At 33.3% G+C, this 22,466-nt stretch overlaps 1 protein-coding gene across 2 annotated transcripts in view; it reads right to left on the bottom strand.

The window, feature by feature from the left end:
* LOC145260324 (myosin-VIIa-like) overlaps positions 1–22,466 on the bottom strand; it is a 965,294-nt gene that overhangs the window by 194,228 nt on the left and 748,600 nt on the right. The window contains exons 19-20 of one of the 2 annotated variants that reach the window (XM_080118215.1): positions 22,207–22,348; positions 20,873–21,426 (exon numbers count right to left, since the gene is read on the bottom strand). In XM_080118215.1, the coding sequence (XP_079974341.1) occupies positions 20,873–21,426; positions 22,207–22,348 (696 nt within the window). Of the gene's footprint in view, positions 1–20,872; positions 22,349–22,466 lie in introns of both variants that reach the window. The other variant, XM_080118214.1, reaches the window with a different exon arrangement.

Genomic DNA, 22,466 nt, shown 5'->3' with positions numbered 1-22,466 from the left:
ATAAATAATAAATGGATAAATAAATAAATAAATGGATAAATAAATAAATGAATAATAAATGGATAAACAAATAAATAATAAATAATAAATGGATAAACAAATAAATAATAAATAATAAATGGATAAATAATAAATGGATAAATAAATAAATGAATAATAAATAATAAATGGATAAATAAATAAATGGATAAATAAATAAATATATAATAATAAATAAATAATAAATGGATAAATAAATAAATAAATAAATAATAAATGGATAAACAAATAAATAATAAATAAATAAATAATAAATGGATAAATAAATAAATAAATAATAAATGGATAAACAAATAAATAATAAATAATAAATGGATAAATAATAAATGGATAAATAAATAAATGAATAATAAATAATAAATGGATAAATAAATAAATGGATAAATAAATAAATAATAAATGGATAAATAAATAAATAAATTGATAAATAAATAAATAATAAATGGATAAATAAATAAATGGATAAATAAATAAATAATAAATGGGTAAATAAATAAATGTATAAATAAATAATAAATAATAAATAAATAAATGGATAAAAGTGAAATATTTGAATTTTGACATGTGAATTAGTGTCCGTATTAGAACTGTTAAAAAAACTTTTAAATACTAAAAAGAAACTGAATTATATTTATTAATTGATGCCTAATATGTATAGTTAAAATTTTGCAAAATATTGGAAGCAACTATTTTCATGAATGGTCGTAACCTCTTTTTTATGCTCTTCGCATGAGACTGAATTAAAGTAAATATAGTCCACATTACAACTCCGTTTTATTCAGCAGCTTTGTCCCCAAAGTCATAATTATCGATTCATTAGTTCAGGGAGTTAATCCTATACATACAAATATATAAACATATGGTACTTATGCAGTATAAGAACCATACTATCATTGAAATCGTCTGAGTAATTCATGGAAAACGCAAAAAGGTGTCAAAATGCTGAGAATTTTAACTCTAATACAACAACAAAAAATTATAAAGAAAACATCTGTTTGCTATTATTGGTTTACATCTGTTTGCTATTATTATATTTATATAAAATCTAAACATTTACCTTGATTTAAACAAAAATCATAAAAGAAAAAAGAAACAAAAAAAATCAAAAATATTTTTGCTTGCTATAAGTTGTTTGTTATAAAAAAATAGTATTTATTCATGAAACTTATCTTACAATGAGTTTTTTTAATTCTAATTTTCTAAAAGTTTTGTAAGTATTGTCCAATGTTCAAAAATATTGTTTTCATTTTTCAACTAATTTTTCATTGAATTATCTTCGTATCGACAAATAATATATTTTTCATTGAAAAAAATTGATCAGCGTTTGTGAAAATAAAAAAAATAAAAAAAAGAAATAAAAATCACAAAACTTTTGTTTGGCACTTTTCGGCATTTTCCGTAAACCGCCTTCTGTGAACCGTCAAATGTATGCATATACATTACAGCTCAATCAGATTATGCAGAGGTCAGTGGGCTTTTACTATTACTGATGCAAAAATCCAATAACATGTTATATGTAGCATATAACACAATGGACGGAATGCCCTTAACATGTGAAAGCTTGACCCAAATGATGGAGAAAATAAATATCTATGGATACAATAACCTCAAAATATGGCAGACATCAAAGTGTTATCTGCCACCGAGAACATAACTAAACGCATTAAATGTGCGGGTCATTAATTAGAGTCTGCATTATTATCTCTATTGTTCATATTTCCCTGTGTCATGAGTTGAAGGATCTTGCAGCCAAAAGAGTGGAATTGCTGTAGACATTCCGATATTTTCAAATATTTTTCATCCAGCTCATTAACCTTCTTGTGACTCTTGGCAGTGTGATATTTCTGAGATTTAAAAAGACATTTTTTTTTTGTTGTTTGGTTTAATATTTGGATTTTTTGACTCACAACGTTTTGGTCGATGTAACCTCCGACCTTCTTCAGGTGTATCTTGTCAAACTCGGGAGAAGAGGTCTTAATATTGGAAGTTGGAGTGCGGAATTTAATCTTGTATTCTTTCTTGAGACTTTTCGTGTTGGAATATGGTGATATGGTTTAAAGGGAAAGAAAAAGAAATGAGAAATGATTTTTGCACACCATGAAGAGGAAAAGCTGTAACATTTTCCACTAATATGGCATCGAGAGGCTCCACCAGAAGCTACTGCATGGCCCAGAATCCATTCATCAAATGGCAATACAGCAGCTCCAGTACTTTGCACCTGCTGATAGGATAGTCTCCTTAGTGGTTAATCCAAAGTTCAGATCTCTGACTATCAGGCGTATAATATTAGCCCAGGTAAAACGCTTACCTCCAGCATCTTTATTAGTGACATGACCACAAGGATAGGAATAGAAAGTGCAGAATTCTCGACTGAAGCTTTTATTTAATCTATAGAGGTAGATTGTTCTTGCCCCATCTGCCATAACCGAATAGAAGTTTTAAGTAATTTTTACTATATTCTTAGTATCACCTGTAGCAAGGATTAAAACTTCAATCTCCAGGAGACTGTCACTTAAAACCATGACCCACTCATAAATATGGCCCCATATGCCACATTTGCAGGTTGATTTCGAACAGACTGATTAAAATTAAAGCTAAAAAAAATCACCAGATTCGCCGCTTAAGTAATTAAAAAATTTAAAAGGGATGTAACTTTACATTATTTGATGTGAATGATTTTTAAATTTCATCGCTTATGTAATGGAAAATAATTAAAGAAAAATCCCTCTTGATGGTTAATTATTTGTTTTGATTTTTAAAACAAAAGTGTAAATATGAATTTTAGTGTTGAAACCACGTTTAAAAATTAAAATAGGTTCTGATAGATTCTCTTAAAATTTATAAATTACTTAAAGTTTATAAATTACTTAAAATTTATAAATTACTTATTTACGTTAAAAAAAAAAAACATAATTCTTAATGGTACAATCCTTTCAAAATTTTTTAATTGCCTAAACGGTCAAGTTGTTGATTGTTTTTAGTTTCAATTTTAATCAGCTTGTAAATGTGATATATGGGGCCATATTTATTAGTAAGCTGTGCTATTTACACTTGAGAGTATCCTATATCTCTATAAAGCCACAATTTGTCCATTCATGAGGTATTGTTGTCATATCTAGGCTGGAGTATCGATCATAAGTCTCTCCATCTTAACCAGTGTAAAAAAAAAAAAAAAAGGAGTCATATCTAATAATTTCTACACACGGATTGCTAGATTTTGGTTCCTGAGCTGTACTAACATGCAGAAGACTAAATGTAATGCAAACGGCTCAACTCCCCCACATGGTCCCCTGTAGTAGCCCCTCACATCCAAGTGACAATATACCTTGTTTGGGGACGAAGAAGAGGCTTTTTTTTAACAAAAAAAAAAAAAAAGAAGAAAAGTGAAGCACTTATGAAATCGTAAATATTTAATGAAAGTTGCCGTCACTGCCAATCCTTTTCATATAAATATTCCTATTAAGAACGAATCTAATCAAATAACCTTGAAATTTTAATGCTGATCTCTGAAACAAAAGCAAGTTTAACTGAGTAAACATGTGGTTAGTCAGTTTAAATACAGACATACACACACACACACACACACACACACACACACACACACACACACAAAAAAAAAAAAAAGAAAAGGTTATTTAATCTTTATCGGCAGTAATTAGTCTCTAGCAACAAATCCGGGATTATCCGTTGAAATTGCCCCATTCAACCTGTCACATAATCTTATCTATGGCACCAATTTGCGATTAGTCGCTCCTTGCATTACATGACTTTTCCAGAATAGGACAGATGACCAACAGCTCTTATTATTACGGAGATTTCAAATTAATCGATCTCAACATTTTTCCGATATCCATTCGTCCATAGCCTTGAGGCCCTGGAGAGGCATAGGCCATCCACAACTTGGTAGATGCTTTTGTAGCAAGGAATTTTTTTCTTGCAGGGTGAAGGTGCTGACCTCACGCGCAATCTTTCCAGAAGGTACATACAGCGCCTAACCTTCCCAAATGGTCACCCATTTGGTACTGGCCAGGCTCAACATTGCTTAACTTCGGTGATCTGGCAAGAACCGGTGTGAACGAATCGTGATTGCGCCATATATATTTTTTTCTAATATGGAAAGAGGAAATTAAATGTTTAAAAAAAATATACAGTTTTCTTTTTTTATGACTTCATAATTGGATAATCTGATAATGTACGTAATATATTTGTAGTATCTTTCTCCCTTTACCCAGGGATACAGTTGAAAACAAAGTCCTATAAGAAGATCAAACAACTTTTCTCAAAGACGATGTTTAATTTTACTAGAAAATCATTGAAATAAAAAAGAATGAAAATGTATGCTTTAACTATTTGAAATTTAAAAAACATTATGTTCTTACATACATAATTGAGCACTCTGGTTATTTAAAAAACACAACTTTACAATAACTATATATATGCGTGTGTGTGTGTGTGTGTGTGTGTGTACATATATATAAGTTATGAAAATATATTCATGGCAATTAAGCTACACAAACAAATCGCCGATGATGATAATATATATGCATACCATCATCAAGGATGGGTTTATTTTCACACGCACGCGCGCGATGATTTAAATAATTTCTCAAATTAAGTTGTAAATAAAGAGCATATACAAAGATACAAGTATTATAGCTTACGTATGTGTGTATATATATATATATATATATATATATATATATATATATATATATATATATATATACTAGCAGGTCGCCTGGCATTGCGCAGTCGTAAAATATGTTTAAATATGATATTTTGATTAATGCAGATCTCGTATTTATTATTATACTAGGCTGGGTACCCAGCGTTGCCCGGGTGTTTGGAGGTGTGTGTTGAGAAAAAAAAAAGTGGTAGTAGGTAGGCAGACTCGAATCTGGACCGCGAAAAAACGTGAAAAAAAAAAAAAGGACATGTTTGCTGTTGTACCTATCGCCAAAGCGGAAGTGACATAGGGTTAAATTAAGGCTAGATAATCGAAAACAGGGGATGACTTTCAAAACTATCGGCAAAAAAGCGAACCCTCCCTGTAGAAAAGTATCCAGTTGAGGGTGAAGGAATTAATGTTTTCGGCTATTTTTTTGATATTTGTCGTCCGAAGGGACGTGCTTCAAAATGATACTGATCTCGTGAAAATCTGACGCCTCTGTTGAAAGTTTTAGGCAGATACACAAACATGCATGCATGCATACATACATACATACATACATGTATACATACATACATACATGTATACATACATACATTTAAACACACAGGTGAGATTTATATTATAGATTGCATCAGACCACAAGTAATGATTTAAAAAGTTTTTAAAAAATGACTCGTGCGCCAACACTGAGAATTGTAACCAAAACGTTTAGCTTACGATTTACTTTTTTCATTTTACCCTACTGCCTGAGCTATGAAAGCCATGTTTGCTGCAAGGCTAAAAATTAAAACATGAACCAATAGCTATTACGTTATGCATACATATTTGTAATGCCGTCGTTTGAACTTCACCTGGCACATTACATTTCTTTAATTTTCACACTTTTGCACCGGTTTCCCCAGGTTAAAACTCAAATATAAAGTTTTGCATGGGTTCGAATACCCTATATATTGAGCTTCATCTCTGTAGATCAAAAACCGAGAAAAGAGTTTGGTAGGCAAAATTTTTTAAACATATATATACACACATACATAAATATATATAGAAAGAGGTTGGTGTTGACTATAAACTTTTTACGCAAATATTACGCAAGTATAAATCATGTAGAATATCTGCATGAATATAATTACATGAAATAATTAACTAAAGATGATCATCTCACAAGAAAACCAAAATATAACTAATAGGTAATTAATTAAAATGAATGTTTTAAAGAATATGCAAATTAGCTCGATTTTTTGCAGATGAATGCAATTCCATGACCCATATATAACAAAGTTGTATTTTCTTTTTTAAATAAATAGAAAAAAAAGGGGTTTTAATATGAATATCAATACACACACACAAACAAATTTATAGGCATATATATATATATATATTGTGATCATCATTATCATCGTTGTTAATTCTGGGATTGAGTTATAAAAAAATCCATGGTAATTCTTCTACTTTGGTGTAATTCATAATTAAATAAACAAGTCATTTAACTCTCAGTATTAATTCAACCTCTCTCTAAAAATCTCTCTGGGAGAATTTAAAGAAAGAGTCAATCTGTCATTTTTACAAGTACATAAATAGTTAAGAAATAAATGGGTGATGTGGCCAGTTAATTATGAATTACAACTAATTTAGTCAGTTCAAGTCACATCTGGGACAACCAATGTGAGTACCATTCCATTGATTGATTGCTACTCCTGCTACTCTACAATCGCCATTGGCCAATGACTTGGCTTATCTGCCAATTGCAGATGTCATCTTGATGGTATTACTTTTTTGCAAGGAATGTGTTCTTATCCTTCCATATACAGCACTTAGTAATCCCAAACAATTACCAATCTAGTACTATCCAGGCTTAGTGTTCCTTAACCCTTTACCACGAAATTGTACTTTCAAGTCGTGTTTCAAAAAAGAAATATTTCTTACTCTTATGGCTTGTCAGCCGAACTGGTCTTCAAAGTACAGGTCTATGCATGGTTCAACAAGTGAATGGTGGTTTATGTTCATGCATCAGTTGCACGCTAACTTCCGTCACGTGTGGATTACATGATTTAAAAAATTTAGTTATTGTATAAAAAAAATTCTGGCGGTAAAGAGTTAACTTTGGTGATCTAAGTAAGGACCAGTGTCAAATTAGCACAGATTTTCTTTCTCAAACATAACTCAATCTTAGAAACAAGGCATATTTTAGCATGCATTTTATGTTATCTCAGTATATCAGAAAAATGCTTTAAAGAAATAAACGTTGATTAACTCATATTTTATATAATAATGAAATATCTCAGATGTCTTCTGTTAAATTATGTTTTGCAGGAAACTGATTGATTTCTAATTTTTTTAGATGAGGAATGATTATTCGTATTATTTGGATTCTTTGGATTACGGTTCTCATCTTAAGTTTTATTTTCACAGCTTTGCGGTCGATTAAATCTCCAACATTCTTCGAGTGTATCTTGTTGAACTCGAAGTGTTCTGAACACAACACTCAAGATGAGAACAATAGTCCAAAGAATCCAAATAAAATGGAAACCGATTTGTGCAAAACTTGTGGTAAATTTTCAAAGCATCTACTAAGTCTTGCAGATTCTGAAATTCAGCATAAAATTCATAAATCATTTAAACCATAAAACTCGGCATAAAATTCATAAATCATTTAAACCATAAAATGCAGCATAAAATTCATAAATCATTTAAACAATAAAATTCAGTATAAAATCCATAAATCAATTAAACCATCAAATGTAGCATACATTCCATGAATCATTTAGATCATCAAATACAGCATACATTCCATGAATCATTTAGATCATCAAATGTAGCATACATTCCATGAATCATTTAGATCATCAAATGTAGCATACATTCCATGAATCATTTAGATCATCAAATGCAGCATACATTCCATGAATCATTTAGATCATCAAATGCAGCATATATTCCATGAATTATTTAGATCATCAAATGCAGCATACATTCCATGAATTATTTAGATCATCAAATGCAGCATACATTATATGAATTATTTAGATCATCAAATGCAGCATACATTATATGAATTATTTAGATCATCAAATGCAGCATACATTCCATGAATTATTTAGATCATCAAATGTAGCATACATTCCATGAATCATTTAGATCATCAAATGCAGCATACATTCCATGAATTATTTAGATCAGCCATGTTTTGTGCTTTTTATTACAATCTTCTAACGGTTCATTCATATTCATTCTGTGTTGAATGTTGCAACAATTGACTTTTGTTCAAGAAACAATAAAGTTCTTTTTATTCTTTTCTTTTTGTCGTCCATTATTCTTCATAGAAATCGTGTTCATAAATCCTTTTCATCTTTTCTTTTTCTCAATAAAACCTTTAAAAAATTAACTTAATTTCATGAGTGAAAATATATTCACATTTCTGTTATTATACGATCATTTCATTTGAAGTTGTTTTTAGTATTCACTCGTCATATCGACCCGACGTTGCCCGGGTTCATTACATTTGAATGTCGTCTGCAAATATTTTTATGTTCTATACCCGTGCCATTTTTTTTTTCTGTTATATCCAGTATTTATGTTAAAAATGAACCTATTATTATTATTATTATTATTATTATTATTATTATTATTATTATTATTATAATCTATATATTAATAGGATAGTGTATGTGTTCTTTTGTGTGTCACCCTTACATCTTTTTTCTTCTTCCGTTTGATTGCTATGACCTTCCCTTTTTTCTAATAAATAATTTTACCAAGAATTTGACATAAGTTTTGGCTTCGGTTATAGCTAGAGAAACTCAAGTTATATATATATATATATATATATATATATATATATATATATATATATATATATATATATATGTGTGTGTGTATATAATTTTTTTTATTCATAAGTTTTGATTTTGGTTTCAATTCAAGTTGATGCACTCAAGTCATATGGATATATTTTTTTTTATTTTTGAAATCACAACTTTATGATATATAAGAATCGAAAGAAAACTGACTATAATAATATATACGAAATCTGCATAAATTAAAATAACAAATTTAAGCATGTTTTACAGCCAGGCTACACCGAGCGTCCTTACTAGTTAAGATAAATACCTTTGCAGTTTTAACAAAAGAGCTACAATAATATCAGGGCATCTTCATTTACGCTGAACATCCACAGAATGTCAATGTCAATATATTACATATGAATGAGTCCCTTGCGGAATTACCACAGGTCCCTCTAGTTATTATTATTATTTTTTTTTATTGTTCTTATTATTGCATTTTTATTCATTGAGTAATTTTTTTAATGGTCATCATATATAAAAGGAAAATGCGGTGCACGCATTTTTGTATGTTCAAAAAAAGCTTTTTCGTCGGGATTCTCGGGGGGGGGGTACTTTGTATAGAACTGTTTATATACCCCCAAGATAATAATATCTAGGATTTGCGAACGCGCGTTGTGTCTAGATTTATTTACGTCGACTTTTACACAATTCTTTCTATTTCGTATGAAACTGATGTTAATTAAACCTAAGGTGCAGTTCTCGGCCTACGGGGCCGGGAGGATCCAGAAAGCAATGGACGTTTGGTCAATATCGGTAAAAATTGTCATATCAGACAATTGCTTTCATTCGGACACTCCCCTAATAAAGGGGGAGCTGGTTTTCCCCAACACATTGGGGAAACAAAACCAGATAAAGTTGGGTAAAAAAAAAAAAAACCTAAAAGAACTATCCCGCAGTTAAAATTGCGGAATTTAATTTCCTTTGACCTACTTGTGTGTGTTTAAAACGTTACACTGAAATTCGTTTCAGTTATTTTCCTATCGTGGGCGAGCATTAACTTATCAAGTTTTTCGCCTCAACGTTCCGGGTTCGATCTTACCTACATACTAAAACTTTTTTTTTTTATTTTACTTTTTCTTCTTTTTACATCATGTTCGCTGTTTTTTCCCCGATTTTTTAAAAGGAGTTTAACATAGGGTTTTGATCTATCCTCTCTCCCCTCCCAACACACACACACACACACACACACACCCGAGCAACGCCGGGTACCCCCAGTAGTGTAATATAGTGACGAATTTTAAAAGAATGTTATCTTTATACTAGCTGTACCGACCAGGCATTGCCTGGGACCCATTATATCAAATTTGTTTTATAAATATTTGTATGTTCTGTACGCATGCAGTTTTTTTTTTTTTTTTTTTTTTTTGCTATATTCAGAACTAACGGGGTGGGGGTGGGGGTGGGAGGGGGCTACCCGGTGTTGTCCTGTTGTAAAATCCGCTTAAATATGATATTTTAATTTATCCAGAATAAAAAAAAAATTGTCACTTGGTTGCCATCAGTCAGAATGGAAATGGAAAGCAAAATTTGTAAGAAGAAAAAAAATGGAGAGAGTCAGACATATTGAGTTTTCCCGGTTAAGAAATAATAAATAGAAGAAATGAAGTTCTGTATAATACGAGTATGTGGAGGGGGGGTAAGTGTACTTTAATTTGATAAACAAAAGATACGATTAAAAACACGAAATTGTAATCGCCATTTCCAACGTGTATAAACGGATAAAAACACGAAAAAAAAAAAAAAAAAAAAAAAAAGTGATTGTTCGGCAGTTTCAAGAAATTTGTTAAATGCTGGCTGAATTCGTTTAAAAGATGGAGGAGAAAAAAAGTTTACAATAAACGTTTTGTACTTTAATTTGAAAAAACAAAAGATTCGGTTAAAAAACACGAAAATGTAATCTGTGTTTCCAACGTGATTGTTCGGCAGTTTAACGGTAAAAAAAAAAAAAAAAAAAAAGAAAAACCAGATAAAAACACGCAAATAAAAAAAGAACGTGATTGTTCGGCAGTTTCAAGAAATTTGTTAAATGCTGCGTCAATTCGTTTAAAAGATAGGAGAGAGAGAGAGAGAGAGAGAGAGAGAGAGAGAGAGAGAGAGAACTTATCGTGTTAAAAAAATGATGTGTGTTGGGCGCGAACTCGCAACACATAAGACTGTAAGCGAGCATGCATCCATCGAACTTAGATTATTCTTTTCATTATTTTGACTCTCGAGTATATATCAGTTAATATCTCATATATTTATAGATAGGGTGATGGTTCTCGATTGATTAACTGTGTCTAACTGTATCGAGAGGCAAAATAATAAGAATATTGTCTTGTCACAGCCCTAGTTATCAAATAGCAAATTTATTTATTTATTTATTTATTTAAGAAAATTAGAAACTTGCGTTTGCGCATGCGCGTTTAAGATTCCGTGTTGTAGCGAAGATTTTTACATAACCCTCCTCCCCTTCAAACAAAACGACATTTCTACATGAAATAATTGACGATTTTTTATTTAATTTTTCGATATTATGTGTCCGAGAGATCGCTCTTTCTAATGATACAATGCGGATGACGAAAGTTTTTAGTGGACATACGAACACACAAACACACACACAATTCTCTTTTACATAATAGACTAGCAGGGATACCCGGCATTGCCCGGGTCCACATGAAGTTCTGTTTGTACACACCTGCTATACTAAGGATATTGAGTACTTTTTCATTATTACATGTCAACTCCATCCAACATGGGAAAAGGCCAATACCTCCATAACAATTTCAAAAATAAAAGATACCGTAATTCTACTTAAAGACGAATAAAAACACGAAAACGTAATCGCCAAAAAAAGAAGTATGTGACAACTTCCTCATCAAATATTTTGGCAGAAGGGATACGAAGAGAAGAGGGTATTTTCTAGATATTGAGCACTGTTTGATGACTATATACCAATTTAAACTAATTTCTTTAATGCTGCCTGAGTCTAGAAAGATTTCTCTTTACGTACTGCTGCAACGAAAACAAACTGAAAATAATTTATAATTTGGTTTTAAAATAGCAAAGTAGAATTTGTTTTAAGCGAAATAAACCATTTTATGTCATAAAAATGATCAATTATGACTTATTGTGTTATTAAAAGAAAAAAACAATTAGCAATAACGATGTAAAAAATAAAAATAATAATAATAACCCTAACCCTCGTAATAAGAAAAATGTTTTCATTTAATTAACCGCCAATTTAAAAGATGCCAAATAAATAATACAAAGTTTAAAAATCTATTAATCTTGTTTAAATGCAAAAAAAAAAAAAAAAAAAAAAACTGCTAAAAAATTGTAAATGAAAGTTTTATTTTGTAATCGTAATTGGATTGGAATTTTTGTTTCTTTTAAATAAAAATTTAACTCTCAGTTGATTTAAGACTGATAAAAAAATAAAACTGAAATAAGGCAATTTTTTTTTAAATAATAATTAGCCGCTGAAATTACAAAATAACCTTGTTTAAATGCAAAAATATAAAAAAGACCACCGATAGGTGTACACGAACCTCAAAACTAATGTTTATGAGACAACCTTCTAATTCACAGGGCTACAGCGATGATTACGAAATCACATTGAAAATTATAGGAGTTAAACGGATTCAGAGGAGAGTTCTTGATGTATGCGCAGTTGTTGAAATCATTTAGAAAAAGACGATTTTAACTGACCTCCGTTTCATTTAAAACTATTTCCATATGAAATAATTGACCATTTTTCCAATTTTTACATATTATGCATTCTAGATATTGCTCTTTCAGATGGTACTGGTTTCGACCTGGGATGATGAAAGTTTTTAGCAGACATACAAACACACCCACAGACGACATTCTTTTATATAATAGAAAATTTAAACTAAATGTTAAGTCAGTTTTAATTTAATAAGAACGAAGCAAGACGCAAGAAAAAGAATGACTAACTCAATAATTCATCAGTGTTTTAATCACAAACGAGCATTTGTTGTTATTTATAAAGAAAAGAATGAAAAAAAAAAACAAAAAAACAACATAACCGTCAGTAAACTTTGAATGAAAAAATCTTACTAAAAGAACGATTTCTCTTTTAAGGTGCATATGTAAGATTACTATTATTATGATATTTATTTTTATTTAGATTTCAGTTTTATTTAATATCTTCTGTAATGGTAAGCCGCCAAAAACAAGGCATATTATCTTTATACTAGCTGACCTGACCCGGCATTGCCCGACCCGGATCCATTATGTTCAAATTTATTTTGTAAGTATTTTTTATGTTTTGTAACCATGCTTCTTTAGACTATATGTTAACCTATTAAAAAACAAAAGAATAAAATTAATGTTTGACGCATTTGAGGTCAGAAAGTCAGTATCTTTAGACAGTCTGATTTGATAACAGTAGATCAGAACTCAAATCTAAGTTAATTCGACAAGATACGAAGAATCAATCCTCATCTAAAAAATTCAGAAACAAAAAAAGTGTATTATTTTTTATTTCTTTTTTTTCACAAAAGATAAAAAAAAAAAAAAGTGTATTATTTTTTATTTCTTTTTTTTCACAAAAGATTAAAAAAAAAAAAAAGTGTATTATTTTTTATTTCTTTTTTTTCACAAAAGATAAAAAAAAAAAAAAAAGTGTATTATTTTTTATTTCTTTTTTTTCACAAAAGATAAAAAAAAAAAAGTGTATTATTTTTTATTTCTTTTTTTTTTCACAAAAGATAAAAAAAAAAGTGTATTATTTTTTATTTCTTTTTTTTCACAAAAGATAAAAAAAAAAAAAAAAAAAAAACAGAGAAAAAAAAATATGCAGTCAGTTCAGGAACAGGATAGGGGTGTCGAGAGAAAGAGATGGATTTCACGAATTTCACAAACTGAAAACGGTTGAATGAGTGCAGTTAATAGATTCTTGTTTCTCGAATACAAGAATTTCCTTGACAATTAGAATACAAAGCGCAAGACTAGACTCTCCTTGACAGAAAAATGAGATACAGAAATGCAGAGATTGTTTCGCTTTCTACTCTAATTACTTGATTGTCACGTTTGTAGATCAATGACGCGTTTGAACGAGCAGGTGAGATTGAATGATTTCAGGTCAGTTTTAAAACGGATGGAAAATCGACTGTCATTATTTGCATCATTTGTATAGGTGAGGATTTACATATTTAATTTGTCTTTTACTTTTTTGTCTTTTTAACTCGTATTCACCCTCAAACACGGCATACTGCTACTTGCATGATATCAACGACATTAACCCCCCTCTCCTGTCCCCTCTCTCCCTTTCTCAAAAAAAAAAAAAATTGTTGAGGTAGACTTGTGAATCTAGGTATGGCAATGAACATGAACATAAGTTTGATCAATATATTTTAGAGTCCATAGGTTTTACGATAATTCACAATGGTTGTGAATGTTTTGCAACCAGTCCTGGGGTTGCAACGGTTGACGGCAATCCAGCTAAGTATAGTTACCAGTTGTAAACCATTTTAGTTTTAAAGGAGAATAGAAATGTTTCAAACAAAATGGTAGCATCAGTCCAAATAAGCTTTGAATTGAAAATCGAAGAGTTTCCGGTTGGTAGCCAATCCAAAAAGTCTTCAGTTATAAGGTCTTGATAAGTGGTAACTGCCTTGTAAAAAAAAAAAAACTTTATTTACTTTATGGTCGCATATTGTATATAGGCTGAATATATATATATATACCAACACTTTCTTAAAATATGTTTGTAATTAGAGAAAAAAATATGGTTTTCTCATTAAATAAAATGTTGAGAAATTTATCATTTATAACTTTATTGTAATACAGGATGGAATGATAAAATTGTCGCCCTAGAAAAGACGACAAGACTCCATTTCCGTTTGAGGAAAACCAGTTTTCTTTTTGTTGCAAACCATTTATTAGTTGGTCCCAATGACACAATGTTCAACGAGCGAGAGTGGAGATGCTGTACAACCCTGTTCTCTACCGATCCAAGTTATGACAACAGGACCATTGCCAACGCCCTCAAAATGCATTGCTGGATTGCCACGAATAACAAGAACGTGCCCAGGGTGGTGAAAACAAAGTTTCTGACCATGGTTATGGTATTTAGTGTGGTTTCAAGTGAGGGCCACATCATGCCACCTCACATCTTCAAAGTTGGCTTGAAAGTCAACATCAAAGTGCACCTGGATGTGTTGAAGAGTGTGAGGGTCCTCTGGTGCAATCAGGTGGCTGCTGGTAGACCCTGAGTGTGGCAGCAGGACTTGGCGCTGGCACACAAGTCCAAAGAGACCCAGAAAGAGTGCTACGACTTTGTACTCTTCTCCTCCTCCCCCGACCTGAGCCTGCTGGACTACTTTGTTTGATCATACATTGAGAACATCACCAACATGACCTCTCACAACACCAAAGCCAGCCTTTTTACCGCCATCCACCGAGTATTTGCCGAGCTCCTGTCGGCGCTTGTGAAAAAGGCATGCTCCCAGTTTCAGACCCATATCAAGGTACTGATTCAGGCTGAAAGCGGCTATATTGAATAGATGTTAGCTCTACTACATAATCAACTTACTTGAATTGCTCTTTTCAATAAAAGTTTTAAAATAAAGCTACAGTGTTGTTTTATTTAGGGTGACAACTTTATCATTCCACCCTGTAATATTGCCATTGGACCTCGCCACCCCTCAAGTATTAGGAAGTAAAAATAGAGGAAATATACAACAAAAAGTTTATCAGCAGAACAATGGCATAAGAAGTTGTGCACTAAAGCACACAAAGGAAAGCTGAGGTAGAGTTGTGAATCAGGGTTTGGTGGTGAATGGGAACAAAAGGACCAGAGATATATTTAGAATTAGCTTGCTATTGAACAGTGGCAGTAAGTTTTACAACAGGAACAGTTTGCAAACAGTCTTAGTTTGCTATCAACTGAGGAACTCTGCCTCAATAGAAAAACTAAGATATGAACATCGGCGCTCAGAGGGTAGTTTTCCACAGTGTATATAAAATAAAACAACTCAAAACATAAACTCCAGTGCTGGATTCTGTGTGTGTGTTTGTGTGTGACATTATCATGGGAGACAACCTTCTAAGCACTAAGATCCACATCTATGTCCACTGCAAGGACAGTTCATTAATATTGTAAGGTTTTTAAAATATCTTTAATCATGATAATGATATATACAACACATAACGGATAAAACTGTGAAATTTAGTAATATTTTCAGATTTTGATATAATTATGGTTATATTCCACAAAGTAACCAGTCTGGTTTGAGTGTATATTTATCGGTAACTAGCCACAAATTAGCTTTACTGAAGTTTATGAGGAGAGGAGTTGATAAAGAAATTTTGCAAAAGTCATAATTCTCAGACTTAGATCCAACAATTCAATAGTCTGTTCCAAAAAGGTTTAAGGGCAAAGCAGTCATAAACAATCTAGCAAGCAAAATCACAATTAATCATAACTATATCAATAACAAAAAAAAAAAAAAACAACAAAAAAAAAAACGATCTTACTCACACAACAAAAGAACTACACATTCATTCGTGAAGTTAAAAACCGTAAATGTGAGAGTTTGCAATCCTACTTCTGTACCATTCCCTTGTGTGGTACAGGATCAAATTTTCCCTGACTTTCCATGCAACAATTGAGCTCTCTTAGTGTCAACGATAAAAACCTGCAAGTCTGTGAGTTAATTTTATTTATTTATTTTTTTATTACATTTTCACCCCCAAACAAAGCACATTGCCACTTTGATGTAGAGGGCTACTATAAGGGGCATAAACTACAGGGGTACTATGTGGGGAGTTGGGCAGCAAGATGTCGGTTCATGTTACACTTATACTTCTGCATGTCAGTACAGTTGGGGAAGCAGGAACCCGGAAGGGAATTCCAAAGTCTAGCAGTTCTGGGGAAGAAACTACTTGTGTAGAAGGCTCTCTTACATCTAGGGATCTCTACTGTGAATGGGGTGGGATTTAGCTGCTTGTCGGGTTTGTCGGAGGCATTTTCGTCGAGGGGGTACAAGTGCTTGCAGTTCGTCGGAGCATTCACAGTTAAAGTACTTGTAGAACAGGCAGAGGGATGCTACATTTCGTCGATGGGACAGAGGCTGAAGCTTAGATGACAGTTCAGGACTTATCATGTTGGCGACGTTTTTTTTTTGATACCTTGTCAAGGAGCGAGAGACTAGTAGCAGAATATGAATAGCTGAAACAGTGCACATTAGACAATCTTGAGGCACGATCTTTGTGAACTCTTTGCACAAGTCCGTCTCATTGAATAAACAAATAACAATCTTTTACTGCTGCTGATATTCTTTCTTTTTTTTATTTGGATTCTTCTCATCTTAAGTGTTATCTGCATAACGTTTCAGTCGATGTATCTTTCAACCTATTCCCGGTGAATCTTTCTGTCAAACTACAACATGGGTTTACAAGGACCCACGTCGTAAATTACTTGGTAAAATTCAGTTGTAGGTTACACTTCTCTGGAGGTTGATAGTTCAATCCTCAGTGTGGATGACACTCAAAAATACAATTGTGGAATTACTTAGGACTTAGTTATGGCTGATTGAACAAGGGCAGATTACTCCCGTGGATTAAATAAAAGGTTCCATTCAAAATTCTGTACAGATTCCAGAGTTTGAAAAGGTTTAAAAGGTTGGAGGTTACAGCAACTGAAAAGTTGTGGAGATAAATCTCAAGATGAGAACAGTAGTTTGAAAAATCCAAATAAAACGAAATATCAATCCTCATCTCAAATTTGAAAAACAATTCTTTTTATCTGACAAAATTACACGAAACACAAACGAAGCCACACAACACTCATACATGAACAAAAAAAATTTCTCTAAATAAAAATATTGTTATATTTACAACCACTGTTTATTGTATCCAAGTTACAATGTGTTACTTTTAATTTGATTTTTGTTGGACTGTTGTGTTTATAAGCCAAATGCTGAGCAACCTAAGAAATTTTCGTTCACTAATGATACAACATATTCACCATCAACTTTATTGTCTAAAAGCCACAACTTGTTGATTGACACTATGAAGAGTAAACTGTCTTTTTTTAAACAAAGATTATTCAATAAATATATAATTCATCATTTGGCAAAATACAGATATTTGATTTAAATTTAAAATTTCATGAAAATCTTTTTCGATCATCCAATTTAAAAGGCTATGATTTAAACACCAGGTGTCTTGATGGCTTAGAAAACTGAGAGCAGGCTCAAAGCATTTCCTTGAATAATGGAAATGAAAAGACACTCGTAGGGTCAATCAATTCATGATGTTCCTCTTTGTAGTGCCTTATGGTGGTTGAGGAAGTATTGTACGATAGTTCTTTCCAGGTCCAGCTGCCTACCTGATTTCGTACTTGTGGTGCACACTTTCCATGATGGAATGGTGGGAGAAGTATGTCATCAGAACTTTCTTTCTCTCTCTCTCTCTCTCTCTGACCCATTCCTCATCAACAGTAAACCTGAAACAGGTGTGTTTTGGCTCTCTCAAACAACAAAAACTGAGGCAAATTCTAGAAATCGCTTGGCAAACAACACACTTAACAGATGTTTTATACCGAGCTTCAGTGATCAGCGCTGACGTCATAATCATCCACAACCCACCACCACCACCACCTCTGCCGAGCAGGACATGTTCACAGAATTAATCCAATCAGGCTTCTCAACAAAAATGATCTATGGCAAGCTTGCTAATTGTACAAGACCATGAGAAGCCCTGAAAATGTACTATAACGACCAGCTGGCCTTAACCAATAGAGACCCGTGGGAACAAACTCTTAGGGAACAGAACACATGGGGGATAACAACGCGTCAAGGCGTTGCAGACTTTGAGGAAAGAAGGAGGAGGGAAAATTGAGAGACAAGGCGAAAGAGAAAAGAGTAATATGAACAACCTTTCCTCTAACTATTCTTCCCTGTAAACGCGGTCAGCAACACTTCCACCATAGACTAACCCTTCAAAGCTATTCACGGATATTTATAAAGAAGAGAGACAAACAGAACAGAACAGATTAGGCGGATAAGAAAGCTTTAAATTTCAACCAATTTTAGTTAAGATTAGTTTTACGTATGTGCAAACTAATACAAATATGTCGGCAACTTGAAATGAACATTTTGCATTTCAACTTGCCAACATATTTCTGTACGCGTTATTCATTCATCCAAACAAAGATTTTACTCGTTATAAACCATCCTTGGTGTATGATTACTATTTCCTATTATTTTCAGTGTTATGTGATCAGTAGTTTAAGAGTTTATTGGTTAAATATTTACACACAAACACACACATTTTTTATTTATATATATGAAATCTATTTCCTGGCAGAAATCATCTACGCTCTATTCAAATATTAATCACTATTCAAGTAAATACTGAATATATAAATATATTATGAGTGTAATCCCATCTAAAAATTATGGTAAATAAAATTCTGCACCACTAGTGTTTGGATTAATATTCACATAAAATTTTTTTTTTTTTTAACTTTCCTGATTGAGATTTTTTTTTTAACTTTACTGATTGAGACGTTATTAGTGTGAACACTGGCGAAGCATTCTTTGTTTTCATCATTTTTTAATAGAAGGTGTACATTAGCATAGAATATTCCAAGTTACACTATTGATTAACATTTAAAATTCTCTTAAAAGCAAAGCCCTACTTGGGTATTAATTACTGTAAAGTATATATATATATATATATATATATATATATATATATATATATATATATATATATATATAGTGTGTGTACATTCATCAAAAGTTATGAAAAAAAAATTAGGCGTCATCACTGTTCATGCTGATATTCATAAAATATATTTTTAAACTTCCCTAATTGAGACGTTTTCCGATTTTTTGTGTTAGTTTTAATTTCGAAACGCTACCACTAGTTTTTTTTTTTACTGTTTCATCCAGGGATCCCCAACTGGGGTCCACATGGAATGGACAATAAGTGGATCCGAAAGGATATTCTTTATTCACAACCAGTTTCGGATCAGTAGGAAGACCTGTCCTACGTTACAAGAATGTCTACAAAAGAGATATGAGGGCAGGTAGCATTGATCCAATTGGCTGAGAGTTTGTGGCTGAAGACTGCAGCCGCTGGAGAAGAGCTGTAAAGACAGGTAAGAGAAGAGATCGCCCCCAATTAGACTGCAAAGTCTCTTTTGTATTTTGTTGTATGGATTGCAGATCTTTTTCATTTTTTTACAGAAACGTGCCAGAAGTATAAAAATATTGATGATGATGATGATGATGATGATGACCCCCCCCTCCAAAGAAAACACGCATATATTAGTGATGGGATAATTGATCGGAATTAGAATCAGGAATTCGAAAAATCAGAATTTCATTTGGAGTATTTGGATTGATATCAGAATAAAAAAAAAATTGTGCCTATTTTTTAATGCAAAAAACAAAAACAAAAAAAAAAACACATATTAGTGATGGGACGACTGATTAGAATCAGAAAAATCAGAATTTTATTTGGAGTATTTGGATTGATATCAGAATAAAAAAAAAATTGTGCCTATTTTTTAATGCAAAAAACAAAAACAAAAAAAAAACACATATTAGTGATGGGACGACTGATTAGAATCAGAAAAATCAGAATTTTGGGGGAAGTGTAAGTCATGTTTAGTTTCAGAACAGTTTCCGATGGTTTGTTGTTTTAAACAAGTCTTGAGAGGTGACTGGTTTGCAGTAGACAGTTCCACAGAGCAAAATATTCTTACTGTGTCGAGACGGAAAAAGCATGCGAAATTGCTACAGAAAAGGTTTAATATTTATGGAGCAATTCTGGTTTCTGATTGGTTGGTAGCAGAACGTGAATTAATTCGATTCGTCAGTTCCTAGCAGCATCGTTTATAAATAGAATCGCCTGACTGTGTGGGATCATACCCCATTATTAACCCAAAAATATTGTAACAGGAGCATTGAAATCGGTATCAGAATTAGAAAAATTTGTGCCTATTTTCCAATGCCACCCCCTTTTTCTTAATCGTTTTTTTTTTTTGTGTTTATTTGTTTAAAATTTAATTTCTTATTGATGATAATGATAAAATAATATTGATTTCAAACAGCAAATCAAAAATCTACAAATCGACACAACCCACTAGTATATTTTTATTTTTGCGAAAATATATGCACATATTACATGGGCTTTTACAGTAGTCTAAGAAAAAACAGTTTTATAGCTAAATATTTAGAGGTTTTAAAAGAATCAGAATCGGTAATTGTATCAGAATCGGGAAAAATATTGGAATCATCCCATCACTAATAAATATACAAAAATCTTCATTTCAAAAAATGGAAAGCGTTCTTACCTGCATAGATTTTCTCTTTTTTAAAGACTTCATAACGGTACCAGCAGATTCCTTGATATGATCATTGAAATGTTTTTCAGCGTACTCCACAATGTCATAGTAGACTTGATCCTGCTCAGTGGATCCAGTGCTCGTATAGCTCTCGATCATCTCTGGGGACATATCTCCAGAATGCGGTGACCGCCGGTTCGTATCTTTCTCTCTCGTTTTTCTATCATGGACATCATTTGACACTAAGTGTTTAGCAGATTCAGCCATGCCGTTCAGGGGCAGGTTTGGCAATTCCATCTTGGACTGCGCAACAGTTCTTTCATTTTGTATGATACCATTGCTCGACGACATTTGGTGCCGCCGGCTCTCCGGGTCTGTAGAGTCCTGTCCGTCTCCAACAACGCTGCCGTTGGTAAGGGTTCTCTGTACCGCTCCTTCTGACGGTGCCGATTGCTGTTGTTGTTGTTGTTGTGGTGGTGGTGGCAGAGGAGGTGAAGGTGCTATACCATTGACCATTAGTGGAGGCGGCGGTGGTGGGGGTGGCGGACTCTCCATGGAAAGAGCTGCAATGGGACAAAATGCAGATTGCAAATAGATTTCAGCAGAATAATGAGGATCAGGTAAGGTAGCCTGGATCGACTTGTCAGCACAGGTTGTTTGAGTTGTAGTAGTAGTAACATGCTTGGTAGTAGGAGGAGTAGTGCTAGTAGAGGTGGAAGCAGTAGAATAGGTAGCAGATGCAGCTGGGGGGCTGGGCGGGGGGGAAGGAGTCCGATTAGTAGATGCATCAACAGTAGTAGGGGTAGAGGCGCTAGTAAGACAAGCAGCGGGCGACGGTGACCCTTCGGAAGTATCCCTCCAGTAGAGGATGTTAGTATCGTGATCTGGCTGGAAGAGGGACGGAGGGGGCGGCGGAGGCGGAGGAGGGGTGGAGGACAACGGGGGCGGGGGAGGGGGCGTGAACTGCGCACTGTTGGTGCTGGCGCTGCTGCTGGCCCCGCTTCCGCGGCGCAGCGGACTACTGCAGCTGCTGCCACCGACGATGAGGGCATTGAAAACCTCCAGGGGCGGGGGCGGTGGTGGTGGCGATGGTGGTGGCGGCGGAGGACCGCTAGTGTAATCGCCACCAATCCTGCCACTGCCACTGTCCACCATTATGGGTGGAGGCAGTGGGTATTCGTCCTCCCCGGAGGTCCCTTCATAGATGCCCGGGAAGCTGGGTAACAGCGAGGGAGGAGGAGGTGGCAGGGCAGGGGAGGAAGCACGGGGATCCATGCTGCAGCTAAGAGCGTTCATTTGGTCTTGCTGGATGCAGTTGGTCGCAGCACTGTCACCATACATACCAGACGCTGCAGCATTAGCTGTCGATGAAGTCGTCCCTCCATCTTGCGTGGATGCCATTTCTGTGCCTGGTTCACTCTCGTTACTTTCGGAAATTACACACAGTTCTTGGGAGTCTCCTAAACTTGATGATTGACCTTCTTCCTGCAAATACAAAAATAAAAAAAAAAATACAAAAGTAAAACCGGATGTCTAAAATTACAGAAAATATACAACTCAACCTTCTTCAAGATAGGGTAACAAACTAATCTATACAAAAATG

This window comes from Euprymna scolopes, chromosome 36 (genome assembly GCF_053919585.1).
Source record: "Euprymna scolopes isolate OS-2025 chromosome 36, ASM5391958v1, whole genome shotgun sequence".
Taxonomy (NCBI): domain Eukaryota; kingdom Metazoa; phylum Mollusca; class Cephalopoda; order Sepiida; family Sepiolidae; genus Euprymna; species Euprymna scolopes.
The sequence above is the reverse complement of the archived record's forward strand: the minus strand, read 5'-3'. Positions and strand labels throughout refer to the sequence as shown.